Source organism: Polypterus senegalus, chromosome 4 (genome assembly GCF_016835505.1).
Source record: "Polypterus senegalus isolate Bchr_013 chromosome 4, ASM1683550v1, whole genome shotgun sequence".
Taxonomy (NCBI): Eukaryota; Metazoa; Chordata; class Cladistia; order Polypteriformes; family Polypteridae; genus Polypterus; species Polypterus senegalus.
In genome coordinates this window covers 68,960,039-68,974,042 of record NC_053157.1, presented here as the reverse complement: position 1 = coordinate 68,974,042, position 14,004 = coordinate 68,960,039, and the positions used below count along the sequence as shown (strand labels likewise).

The window sequence follows — 14,004 nt, the reverse complement described above, 5'->3', positions numbered from 1 at the left end:
TGTGGAACACCTTGTTATACTTGCAAAGTGTTCAAATTTATTTCATTACATTTATTTTCTTAAAAAAATACAAAAAAAAAAAGGACTTTCCGATTTATACAGTGAACATTGCTTTTTAAAAGACCTTCAGGGACAGCCAAGGAAAGCCATTTGGCTTGTGTTAAATACTATAGTGAGAGTAGAGATTTAAAGAAACCAATAAGCACATATATTTCAATGCCAACATAATAAATCCCTGTTTAGATTATCTTGGAAATATTTTGTAATGGGAGGTTTTCAAAATTAAAACTTTAAAAAATGCATGCAATGCAGAGGATACATATATTTAACAGGCCAGGAGGCAAATTTCATCAGCAATAACCACTATTTTCATTTAATTAAGCTTTTTCAGAGATACAAAAACACAAAAGGGATACACAAATTATAATCTGCCTACTGATACAGAGAGTTCTTGCTTACAAGTAACATTTTAACAAAAATTGATTTCAGAGGCAGAATGTACTGGATTTTATTTTTAAACAGCACCAGAAGCACAATGGCTTAGTCACCTTGTTACTTCCCATTTAAAGCACAAACTTACTTGTTCTGTTTGAATCCCTGATTTAATTATTCTAGCATTTTTTGCGTTCCTCCTGGGAAGATAGCCATTACATAAGGCTAAACATATTTTGAAAATATTGGCCACAGCCTTCTAGTGTTTGTTCATTAAAAAACTAAAATTAAAAAAAAAAGACAAAAATGGAAGAACTTGTACGAGAAATGAATAAATGAGTGACAGAACACCTCAAATATATATTAATAGCTTTAGTTTTTTGTCCTTTTAATTGTCTAAATGAAAAGGGAGAATAAATAAAACCCACATTTTTACATTCTTGTGGCAGACGCCATTCCCAACCATCCCAAAATATATTATATATTAACAAGGCAAAAAAAAAAAAAAAAAAAAAAAAACACAGTTAAACAGTTAAAATCCTGTGACAGACTTTGAACACAAAATTGCACATACTAAATATCAATTCAGTCATCTTCTCCAAACAAATGCTTTCATTATAACACAAACTGTTCCATTTTGTAACTGGTCCATACTAAACACTTCTCAAAGCAAAGCCTTTTGTCAAATAAAAAGGAGCTGCTGAACTAAGATTTTTTCCCGATAACCCCAGTAAGCAACAAGCTTTAAATGGGGCAAATATTTTTGTCACAGGCAAAGAGAGCAGGTCTTACTGACAGCTACACACACAGCAGCCATGCTACACTGATGTAAAGTTGGTAAGCCCCATCGCCCGCCCAACAAACTTTATTAATGAAAGAAACTTGTATTTGCTACATAGCAAAATCAAGTCAAATACAAACTAAAAAGCAGCGTAACTTTTTTTTTTTAATCACTCACCAGTCTGTGATAATTTTAATTAATTTATATTTTTACCAAATACGCAATATTCTACCTAAAGACTTATGTTACTATTCCATGTGATTTATTTCATGATGTTGAGTTTCAAATCCATTCCTTAAAGAAAAATATATAATTGTTAAGGCACAAAGAATTTAAGACTGTGATAAAATCAGTTACATGATATGGGCACTTATTAATAAATGTAATAGGAGAATATTCAGCAAATGTTGCGAATATTAAAAGCAACAAATATTGTTTCATTCCAATAGTTTATTTGTATTTCCTCACATATGATGTGAAGAAGAAGATCTGTCCTTAAGAAGGTATTTCATGTGTAAACAGTTACATACGCAGTGATTAAGAGGACCTCTTTACAACTGCTGTGAGCATGGCAATACAATACAGGCTTGTATGTAGTCGTCATTAAAGGGTTTGGTGGGTTTGGAATAGGTGGTGGAGGTTCATTTGTAAAGATGCACTTAATATGCACCACACTTCTGCCTTCAAAAGCAGTCTTGGTAAGGTTGCTGACCATTTCAAATAAATACTCCTAATTTGTGAACATGTTTGCAGAACAATAAACCAACCATTAAATAATGGTGGCTTTTTGTTGTTTTTTTTTATGTAATTTAACACACAACGCTATTGCACAATTAGCATTTGTTGGCAGGTTAAGAAAGCAACTAAGTGACATATAATATAATTAGTTAGCATTTACCTTCCTGCCAATGCAAATATTTTCCAACCCTCAAGGCAATGAACAAACAAAATAAGAAGTTTAAAAATATCAGCAAAATGTCAAATACAAAAAAGTGTGTGGCAACACAGAAGGAAAATGTTGGTCATTTCTCCAGAAAAGTAAACTTTAGCCAGGTTTATTGTGTCTGCTTTCAGGCTTGTTGTAATACCCAAAACTAAAAACAAAATTGGCACACACATGTATCTTGCTTGAATGAGCTGGAAATCCAAGGGTACTTCAGTCAGAACTCTCTTGAAAAAGCAAGGAGTCAAAAATGTAAATGAACTCCTCATCTTTGCTTATAGATTGCACTTAGGGAAATGCATCTTCCTTATGCATGCCTTTAAATTTCAGATTGTTTTTCTTTGTTGTCAAAATACAGGAAATGTAATTAAAGCGATGAAATAATAAAGCATCACGGTGTTGTCTCCTTTAAAGCACTTTTTTTTGTTTCCAGTTTCAGCCAATACAGACCTTGTCTTGTGTAACGTACCAGGGTACTCATACTTGTAGTCAAAGTGAGTGGACCAACTGCCAAATCAAGTTCAGCCACAAGTTCTGGGTGCACAGGAAACACAAGAAGCAAAAAATGTGAAGTTATAACAGTTATATCCATTAAATAATTTAATACATCAGTATACAATGATACAGTACTGTTAAGTTTTTCCTGAGCATTTGTTTAATTAAACTGGTGAAATTAGCTTTTTTCCAAGTTTTCAAATATCATGACAAAGTAAAGTCTGTCAAAATGTAATGTTTAACAACGGACAACGTATGAATATACAGCAGTGTGCAAAAGTATTCAATTCCCTTGAAAGTCATCATAACTTTCTGCATGACAAAAGATTTGCCCACATACTTATCTATTAAGTATTTTAATGTGAACTCTTATGCTGTAGCAATACATTACTGTTTGAGAATGATGCCAAAAATGTAAAGGGCGATGGTAGCTTGACTTTCCATAGCTGCTTTTGTCAGTCCTCTCACATTTGGACAGGTAAGCTGCACAAGGGCGGCAGAGTGCTGCCTTTGCCCCACACAATTCTTTTTCATCACTTTTGCTACCTTGAAACTCATTTGCATTTTCACTTTTTTTTTTTTTTTAAGAACCACCTTTATGTGCGTAACTTAAAAGGTAATACTTAAACCCAACGAGTAGTGAGTGGCTTTTATTGTTATCAATGATATTAATACAGTGGTGCCTTGGTTTATGAGCATAATTTGTTCCAGAAACGTGCTTATAATCCAAAGCACTCGTATATCAAAGCGAATTTCCCCATAAGAAATAATGGAAACTCAGATGGTTCATTCTACAACCCAAAAATATTCATATAAAAATGATTAATACAAAATATAATGTAAAAATACATAAAACAAATTAACCTGCACTTTACCTTTGAAAAGAATCGTGGCTGGTGTGAGGGAAACAAGAGAGAGAAGAGGAGAGGAGGAGGGTTATTGTGTAGGACAACCTTCACTATAACTAACGGAATCACTGCTATCTGTTAGCTCACTGGAATCTTTTTCTTTTTTTGTGATTTTAACAGTTGCTTTTACCTGTCACTACACTTGGACACAAAATAAAAAAAAAAATCCTTTACGCACTATAAGGTTACTAAACGCTTTTGGGATTCCCCCCAATGGAATCACATGCAGAAGAGCATTCTGAAGCAACCGCAGGCTCCCAGCGCCGTAGCAGTTTGCCGTAAAAATGAATCCGAAAAGACTGTGGTCATGCTATAAGTCCCTGCCGTCGATGGGTGATGCAAGGAACATTATAAATGCAAGGACATAGTATTACTTGGCCATTAACCTGGCTCCAACACTGCCTAATTGCTGTGTCTGTGTATAGGAGAGAGGAACAGCATGGTTATTTATTGTAGCGGGATCTGCCAGTTTCAAGCTGAATAAAAGTTGGTTTTGCTAAAGTACTGAGACTCAGCTCCATGTTTTGGGGTGCAAGTCAGGGACTCACACTTTACAGCACACACACACACACGTGGTCACAATACTATAGTAAACAGTATACGTTCGTACGGAAGTTGACTATATAAAAGTGAGGCATGCTGACTAAGACCGAGCATCGGAGATGATTACCCACAAGAGAGAAGAACCATCGGCTCTGTTGTGATCATGTGACACTCGACAGACAAAGCATATATGTACTACTCGTACTGAAAGACCTAGCTCATTTATCAAGTTAAAATTTATTAAAGATTTTAGACTGTCTTGAAAAACATTTGCAGACTAAGTTACTCACAATCCAAGGTTTTACTGTATGTGGTTGCAGAAAGAAATGCAGTGTGCTCCAAGCAAACATTGAGTGAAATGTAATGAACTGGCTTTACTTTATTTGATTTTAATTAGAAGCAAATGACATTCCATACAATCAAGTCAAACTCAAACCAAAATTCAGCCTCCACCCAAGAGAAAGACAGGAGAGCCAACCACAGCAAATATTTAAAATCAGCTAGGAAGGATCCTGTCATATTTTAAATAAGTTTTGAAAAGAGCCTCTAAGCGAGAATTTGAATTTTTCCAATTTCAAATAGTATAGAATATCAGTTACTGACTGACCAAAGTATAGGACATAATTTACCCACTGACTTAAACTGTAGTTGCCTTTACCCCACCACTTTCGTTTGTCCTTCTCCACTTTAAGCCCGTCTGGGAGTACATCAAGCACAACTGTTAACTGTTTAGGAGTGACTGTGACACCAAGGCTGACTGACAGGCAAAGATTTGTGTCCATAATGATTTTTTATTCATGTGGCCCAGTGAGACTGGAGCTATACTGCAACGTTCACAGGTTGAACCTTGCCCTGGATACATTTTGGACAATTTCAAACATTTAGAATGACTTAGTGTTGTGTGTATTTGTAACTAGAGTGTATTCTGTGCATGGCTGCCTTCCACTCCTTTTCTGAAATATTAAGTAAAAGATCCTTTTCCCATTTTACTCTAAGATCTTTCAAAGGAAGTGGCCTTAAAATGTTAGAAGGTGAAGAAAACTGGGCAGGGTCTGTTAAGCAAAGTTTTTGATTTGAAAGTAGAGGGAAAATTCTCTTGATGACATGTTAAATTTAAACTTGAATTGTTCATAGGATGGAAAGACATTACCTATGGACAAATTCCTAAGTATTTTTAATCCCAGACATTTTCTAAACATTAAATGCTTTACTTTTAGTTATGGGACATTCAGTGTGTGATCTAAAGGGCATGAATTAAAATATACAGCATTGCATTTCAAATTGCAAGATACTGCATGTTGTATTTCAAAACAATTAAATCGATTAATGTATCCTTGAAGGTGACAAAAAATAAAATATGCCAAACTTAATGTATGTTACACATTGGATTGCATTTGACTTTGACATGGATAATATTCCTTAGTTATCATTCCAAATAAGCACAGTCAGTCATTTACATTTTTACATTGTAATTGTTTCTCATGTAAACTCCATATGCTTGCACTATATCAAGTAACTTTTACTGATTATAAGAACAGTCAAAAATCACATTACAAGTTAGCCAGTGAAAATGTCTATCAAAATATCTTAAGGAGAAAAGCAAGAATCTTGCTTGATGAATGATGAATAGACTGAAAATTATGTCTTTATAATGCCACCATCTGGAAATGTTAAACTGACGTATCTGATCTGCAATTAAACTGTTGCTATCATAAAAGAACAATGTGAAGCACCACTATCTTCAAAAGCAAGGCGCTTTCAAAGGATATTATCCACTACATTATGGTGCATGTAGTAATTGAAGAATTAGCCAATGGACTGATTGGATATGCTAGAATTACATATAACTAGATACAGCATCCCTTTTTCTCCCATACTAATAAAAAATGTTTCACATGTGCTTTTTCCATATTCATTGCATTTTAGTTGTTATACCAATAAACATTATTTTGACTTTGAATTTACTGTGCAGTGTTTGAGTTTTTAGTGTTGGCTGACTTAAGTATGTGGAATTAACAGCCATGCTAACTACACATCACTGCCATTATCAACTTCTGCTAATGTATTCAAGATTGTAATCATACTAGCCTGTCTTTTGCTTTAAAGTGTTATAAGTTGAGTAACATGAATGTCTAACCAGTGTAGATGTTCTGAAACACTAAATAAATATATTCTGTTTATGTATAAATCAATGTTGTCTGCCAGTGAAGCAGATAATCAGTTAAAAAATGGGCAGATACTTGAACAGTCCACTGTAGCCATATGTATTGAATTCAAATGAATGCAAAACTTCCACTTCCTTTACTGGGGTTATGAATGGTGCTGCATAACCGATATGGCAAGCCTAAAATTCATTATTTAATTTCATTATGATTTCTCTTCTACACCTGGCATGTCTTGTTAACCTGAAGTAAGGACCCTTTTCAAACACTCTACAATTACTTGATTTTATATAAGCCTGATATGTATAGATTCTACATAAATTTTAAAGAACTGAAAAAGGACTTAAGGGAGGATAACTTGGGGCCGGGAAAAATTTGCAAACAGTATTGAACAACCTTAATTTCTTCAATAAAGGTTGTGTATGCAACAGAAGAAAATAGTTCATGAAAAAACTTGAATGCATAGATAGTAGAGCACACATACTGCTTTTCTTTGCCAATGTATTTCCTGCTAATGAAGGCTGAAGATTAGAGCTAAAAAAAATAATTAAAAAAGCACCCTAAATCAGTCGTCCAGTTTTCAAAAAAGTGGTAAGTGAATGAGAAAATGAAAGGAATACAAAATATTAGGTTTACATTACAGTGGCAAAACTATTAAGCATATTCAATTTTTGACTTTTACTTTGCCTTGTGAACTTTTAGTAATTAATAGTACTTCAGTTGCTCGCTTACTATTTGTAATTACTATCTGAAAATTATTCCGTTATATTTGCATCCAAAGTTAACTACCCACATTTAAACCCCCATTGTAAATCTGCACCCAAAAAACAAGTAAAAAGAGTGCCACACTAGCAAAACATTGATATTGTTCACCTGCACACATTTGGAGACTACTATAAATCCTTATATTCTGCTGAGTTTAAAGAAGACAGTACACAATCTAATGCATTTCTGGATTCATTACAGATACCACAAATAGACACTTTTAGTGCAGAGGAACTCGATAAACCTCTGGCGTTATCAGAATTACTAGATGCTAAAAAGGCACTTCAAGGCAGGAAAGCAGCAGGCCCCGATGGCTACCCTGCAGAATTTTATAAGAAATTCCCCGCTTAGCTAGCTCCCCTCCTATTAGCAACATTTACAGAAGCCAGAGACAATCAAACTCTTCCTCAAACTTTTCGCCAAGCATTAATCATCGTTTTTTCTAAACAAAATAAGGACTTATTACAATGTGCATCATAAAGACCAATTTCACTTTTGAATAATGACGTTAAAATACTCTCAAAAATCATAGCTAGAAGGATGGAGAAAGTGCTCCCTTCAGTAATATCACAAGATCAAACTAGATTTATCAAGGGTCGACACTTATATTCAAATCTTCGAAGCCTGTTTAATGTAATATACTCACCAACTAAGTCAAACACCCCAGAAATATTATCATTGGATGCAGAAAAAGCATTTGACATGATTGAATGGAAATACCTTTTTACTACATTGGAGAAATTTGGGTTTGGCCCGAACATTTGTGCATGGATCAAACTACTGTATAAAAATCAAGAGGCTTCAACTTGTATCAACAGCATTTGTTCAGACTACTTTAAACTAGAACGTGGTACCAGACAAGGATGCCCTTTGTCACCGCTACTGCTTGCAATCGCCATTGAACCACTGGCAATACACTGTCGAAATGCTGATCAGATAAAGGGAATTATCAGAGAAGGACTGGAACAGAAAATTTCTCCATATGCAGATGATATGGTACTGTATATATCAGACCCACAAAATTCTGTGCCTGCAGTCTTAACATTACTCACAGAATTTCAAAAGATCTCTGGTCTCAGAATTAATATGAATAAAAGTATACTCTTTCCAGTGAATTCTCAAGCACATAATATTAGATTAGACACCCTACCTTTAATCATTGCAGATCAGTTTAAATACCTCGGGGTAAACATCACAAGTAAATATAAAGCTCTTTATCAACAAAATTTTGCCATCTGCATGGAAAAAATTAAGCAAGACTTGCATAGATGGTCAACCCTTCATTTCACTATAGCTGGAAGAATTAAGACTGTTAAGATAAATATTCTTCCTAAAGCTCCTTTTTTTATTTCAAAACATTCCAATATACACCAATAAGTAATTTTTTAAGCAATTAAATTCAACAATAACCTAATTTATTTGGAACTCAAAACATCCACGTATCCAAAGAGCGACCCTACAAAAGAAAAAAGGCAGAAGGTGGCATGGCTCTACCTAACTTCCAGTTTTATTACTGGGCAGCAAACATACAAGCTATAAAAACCTGGACACAAAGAGATGAACATACACAGGCTTGGTCCGCAATAGAAGTAAAATCCTGCAGTACTTCTTTATATTTCCTGCTCCGTGCCAGTTAGATGGCAATATACTAATAACCCAATTGTGCTTCACTCGCTCAGAATATGGAACCAATGTAGAAAGCATTTTAGGAAGGAGAAGCTTTTATTAGTGGCACCTCAGCAAGAGAACCACCTCTTTCAACCTTCGCAAACATATACAGTTTTTAATATCTGGAAAAAATTTGGGATTAACTTGCTTAGAGATCTTTATATAGACGTCTTTGCATCCTATGAACAATTACATTCCAAATTTAACATTCCAGCTACACATTTCTTTCACTATCTTCAAATTAGGAACTTGCTCAAAGCATACAATTATTCAACTCAAAATTATATATCGAGCACATCTGTCTCACCTAAAACTCTCCAAAATGTTTCCAGGGCTAGATCCAACCTGCGAACGCTGCAATCAAGTCCCAGCCTCACTCGGTCACATGTTTTGGGCCTGCACCAAATGAACATCATTCTGGACCAAAATTTTGAATTACCTTTCAGACAGCCTTGGACTCACAATCCCTCCTATACCATTAACAACTGTGTTTGGGGTTCTTCCAGATGGGTTTAAAGTGGAGAAGGACAAACAAACTGTGACTGCATTCATTACACTTTTGGCACGCATACTTATTTTGCTAAACTAGCCAGGTTTCCATCCAAGGAGTTTTTGCGAAAAAATATTTAGCGCTTCAAATTTTAGCTGATGGAAATGCTAATTATCGATAAAATGTTGTACATGTCGACATAATATTTATCCGTTTAACTTTAGCGCATAAATTCCATAGCGATACTTCAGATGTCGCAAAAACTACATTGGAAACATTTTTTGTCGGAAAAAAAGGGCTTTAACGCAAATAAATGTGTCACATGATACATTTTCATCACGTGCAATCAAAACGAGAATAGCGGAGCGGTTCGCATGGTCTGATGAAGAGCCTCGTTATTTCTCGTGATGAGCCAATGCAGTAGCGGATAGGCTGGGTCTCCTGCTACTAAAAGGGGTACCTGAACTCCCTCCACATCAACTGTAGCCTGGGGGTGTCTCTCAGGATGTTTAAATAATACAAAAACCGCAAAGGTAGTTTACTGTGCCAGTCAAAATATTTAATAAACCGTGTGTTACATTATCTAAACATTTTTTTCTTATTATTAAATGGCAGATGTTTTAGCATATATGAGAAATTCTCTCATTAATATTAACTTTAGTTTTTTAATTAAACGTCGTTATTTTGTATTAATTCAAATTTCAGTTTTAATTAAAAACCTTAAGGGAAGCAGGTTACAGTACTAATTCAGTTGTTATTGCACTTAGAAGGGACGTTGAAAGGTAGGCTCACCTGTACAGATCCGATGCTGCAAACACAGCTGCATCATGGGCACTTCGAGGAGTGCCAACGCAAATGTCTCGTATCATGCACCTGTCATCAACAAGGGCCTGGAGAACAATAGATGGCCACCCTTTGTGATTAATGTAATCACGTTAGCCTTCCGTTGGGGGAAGAATAGGCACATGCGTGCCATCCAGCGCACCGTAAATCTGTGGCACAAGATGCACCAAGGAATTGCAGTATGCAATTTCATTGGCCTCCGCTACAGTCGGAAGTCTGATATAACGCCGCATTAATTTTTCTTTAATAGCGGTGCACACAGCATGTACACATCGATGGACGGTAGCTTTACTAACCCCGAAAGTTTCTCCAACTACTCTATACTCTGCACAGGTTGCCAGCTTGTAAAAGGCGATGGCAATCCGCTTTTGGGTTGGAACCGGTGGTCGATGGCAACCTGTGATTGGCGCAACATCAGGACTGATGAATCCATGCAACATCTCAAACGTTGGCCATGTCATTCTAAAATGTTGCAGCCAGAGATTTTCTGTAAAGTGTCTCTCCACCACCTCCTCCCAGAAGGTCTTATTTCGTCGTCTCTCCCATACCCGTGGGTTTCTGCACTGGGGTACTTTCTTCGAGCTCTAGGGCTATCGGACAAGCAACTGCTTCATTCTGCTGTCGTCTTCTGATATTATGTACAATTCCAATTATTTGTGAAACTGAAATAACAGTAAGCTGGCAAATTTCAAAAAACTGTCTAAATAACCGCTCCATTTCTTTGTTTAGTGGAGGGGGTGTAACGTGGAAAACAAAAGGCAGATAATTTGCGACATACACAAAATTATGTATGGAAACGGCTCACGGGCAGATTTTTTTTCGCGATACAACAAAACTTATGCGACAGTTCGTTTTGGGGGGGATGACGTCATCACGCACACCATTTTATCGATAAAAAGCCAGTTGGATGGAAACAGGCTGGAGACAGCAAATTTCGCACATTTTTTTTACGTATATTCTGCTTGTTGATAACAAAACGTTGCAAAAAACTGGACGGAAACTTGGCTACTGAAAGAATCCTAACGCTCCTCTTTTACGTCAGTGGGAAACTGATGTTTTATACTATTTGAAAATGGAAAAAATTAAATACTCAGTTAGAGGATCTGTACAGATATTTTTCAAAACATGGCAGGATCTAATCAGTAATATTTTAGAATAAGCTCTTAAAGCACAGAGGAAGCAATTATCCATTCATCTCTATTGGCTTATCAAACTTATCAATTTAGGTATGTTTACAAGCCTTAAGTTTTACTCTGTTGGCCATACTCTCTCTCTCAGGGGTGGGGGTTGACTTTTTCTCAATCCTACTTTTTGTAAAAATGTATTGATTTGTATGAAATGATTGCAATAAAATTAATTAAATTTCAAAACAAAATATTGCTCACCTGTCCAAAAAAGATAAAGGGTATGTCTCAGATTGTGTTTGATCCCCTTACTGTTTAAAAGTGTTGTACTTTTGATTTTTTTTCTATTATTTTTTGCCCCAATATAAAATAAAGAAAATTTACTAAGAAAGTCAACAAGAGTGCAACCACACCTCCACCATGCACTCATCTCGCCACCCAAATGAAGTTCAGTTTTTTATTTGGTAATTTATTTTGCTAAACATTATGTCCATTCAATATCTGTTTTAAGTGTTCAGATAAATAAATTCATCTCACAAGAAACATTTATTGTGCACAGTTTAAAAAGAAAAAGAAAGCACCTCTTTTGAGCAATGGTTTTAATACCTCCCATGAACCTTGCAATATCTTTTCTGTTTTACATGCCACAATGATTATTTGAACACACAATCTTAACGGAGCACATTGCTTTTGAGCATCAGGCAAATGGTGCAAGCAACTTACTGTATAACGCCTGGACTATTACACACAAAAAGTGTAAAATATTTAACATGTGTTTCTACCCTTTAATGCTTACCATTATTCTTTTGAGCGATTGCATCTGCTTGTTCCCAGAGATCATGAGCAGTTAGAAAAAGAGATGTAATATTGATGTAAGACGAAGCCATTTGAGGAATGGGATGGGGAACGCTGACTGTGGTGGATGTACTGCTGAGAAGTGATCCTACAGACAATATCCCTTGGCTGGCAGGAGAAGGCATAGGCGACATAGGGGAAGGTGTGCCAGTGCTTCTGAAGGAAACCAAACAGAAATAATTTTTAAAATTATACAGCTAAATAACTAATACAAAACCATCAATAATTTAACTATGCATACAGGTTGACATAAATCAATATGCTCTGCCTGATTTTCACATGAGGTCCTGGAAGAAATGTTTGCTAATCACTCTTACTTCTTCATTGAATTTATTAGTAGGAAAGTTAAAATTACATATTCATTCAGGTTTTGCTTTTATTTCTTCGGAAGATAAATAAACCAGACACCTTATAAAAAACTGCTTAATGTAATATACAGTGAAAGCATTAATTAATTGCCACCTTCCCTGCAGGATATGTGAAAAATACACAAAAGAAATTATTTACCAGAATCTCAAAATGCACTGAAATAAAAACTTCTAATGTATAGAATCATTATCACATTTGTTACACTGTCAAAAATACAGACTTAAAATACGAATGTGGTGTTGTTTTCAATTTATGATCCAAAATCAGACAAATGTAAAGAACTACATTCAGACTAGCAAAGAATGTACAGCTATTAACTTGAACACTGTTAGATACTGTATTTCTGTAACTCTAACCTAAATGACTGCAGAATTTTATGATGGATGTTGCAAATTAGTGGACATTTCCTAGAATTCAAACAGACTTTTTTAAAATGTAAATTTTGACATATTATTCTCATTAATCCTACTTTAATTGTTATTTCCACACTGGCATAATATTTTAAGGACAAATGGCTAGGACTGGATCAAAATTACATGAATAGCAGGCTGAGCTGTATTGTTACATTGTTGTTGTATTATTATTATTGTTGTTGTATTGTTACAGGCGTAGTTGATGACAAGATAGTATTACTTAATTTGGATTAGGCTGCAAGTTATATTTTTAAGAGTAGACCTGCATTACAGGCCACACTTGCCTAAGGGTAGAGAGAATTAAATATTTGGTACCTTGCAATACAGGGTGATGGTGTTTGTGCTGATCGAGTAGAATTCTGAAAGAAAGAAAAATTAACCGTTCTGTTTATGCACCACCACTTGACAATTTTCTTACTGTTTTTCATTTTCTATTAATATACATGGTCTAAGATAACATACACAAACAACATACTGTACATATCTTCTGCTAATGTGCCACCAGTTCCTCAAAAAAAAGTTGAAAAAAATGTTCTTACCTTGAAATGTTCATTTAGTGTGCGACTATACTTTAATGCATCATCTTTTTTATAGCGAAACATTGCCATTAGTAAAAGTGCTTGGCATCTCAAACTGAAAGGAAAAAAAAATCTTAGAATCAATATTTGATTATTAATTTTCTATCAACTGGTGTAAGCTACAAAGGTCAGAATTTATAAAAGCTCTATGAATCTCACATTAGAAAAATGTAAAGCTTTTCAGGTAAATTTGCACAAAAATAATAATACCGGTAACCACTTGCCCATATCAAAATCCACAAAGGGTTAACATAGACTTATGAGAAAAATCACTTCAAGGTTAAAAGAATGGAAAGGAAGTTTATTATCTTTAAAATGAAAATAGGCTACTTAAGTGACGAGTGTTTATTAATTTGGGATTTGGATGCTAATGAACTAAACCGAATTATGCATTACCATATGTCCATAAAAATATAAATTGAACCATTCGTGTTTATATTGAGTACTTACCATAAAACAGCAAAAGCTTTTTCAGTTGCTTGTGCAGAAGAATCCAGAAAATGTTTTAACTTCACTATAAATCTAAACAGGAGAAAGTAATAAGATGGTTAAGTGAATAATTACTTATAAATCATGTATATAAAATGTTAAATCTGTAACCTCCATCACACAAATTAAAAGTTTTGCTAAACATT

The 14,004-nt window shown here is 34.9% G+C and overlaps 1 protein-coding gene across 3 annotated transcripts in view; it reads right to left on the bottom strand.

The window, feature by feature from the left end:
* Nucleotides 1-345: 345 nt before the first annotated feature.
* The window catches only part of LOC120527421 (AF4/FMR2 family member 1-like), a 206,910-nt gene continuing 193,251 nt past the window's right edge, over nucleotides 346-14,004 (bottom strand). For 2 of the 3 annotated variants that reach the window (XM_039750819.1, XM_039750821.1), the window contains 5 exons: nucleotides 13,820-13,891; nucleotides 13,331-13,424; nucleotides 13,107-13,150; nucleotides 11,951-12,165; nucleotides 346-2,690 (listed from right to left, as the gene is read on the bottom strand). In XM_039750819.1, coding sequence (XP_039606753.1) covers nucleotides 2,548-2,690; nucleotides 11,951-12,165; nucleotides 13,107-13,150; nucleotides 13,331-13,424; nucleotides 13,820-13,891 — 568 coding nt within the window. In that variant the 3' untranslated portion in view covers nucleotides 346-2,547. The remainder of the gene's footprint in view (nucleotides 2,691-11,950; nucleotides 12,166-13,106; nucleotides 13,151-13,330; nucleotides 13,425-13,819; nucleotides 13,892-14,004) is intronic. The other variant, XM_039750820.1, reaches the window with a different exon arrangement.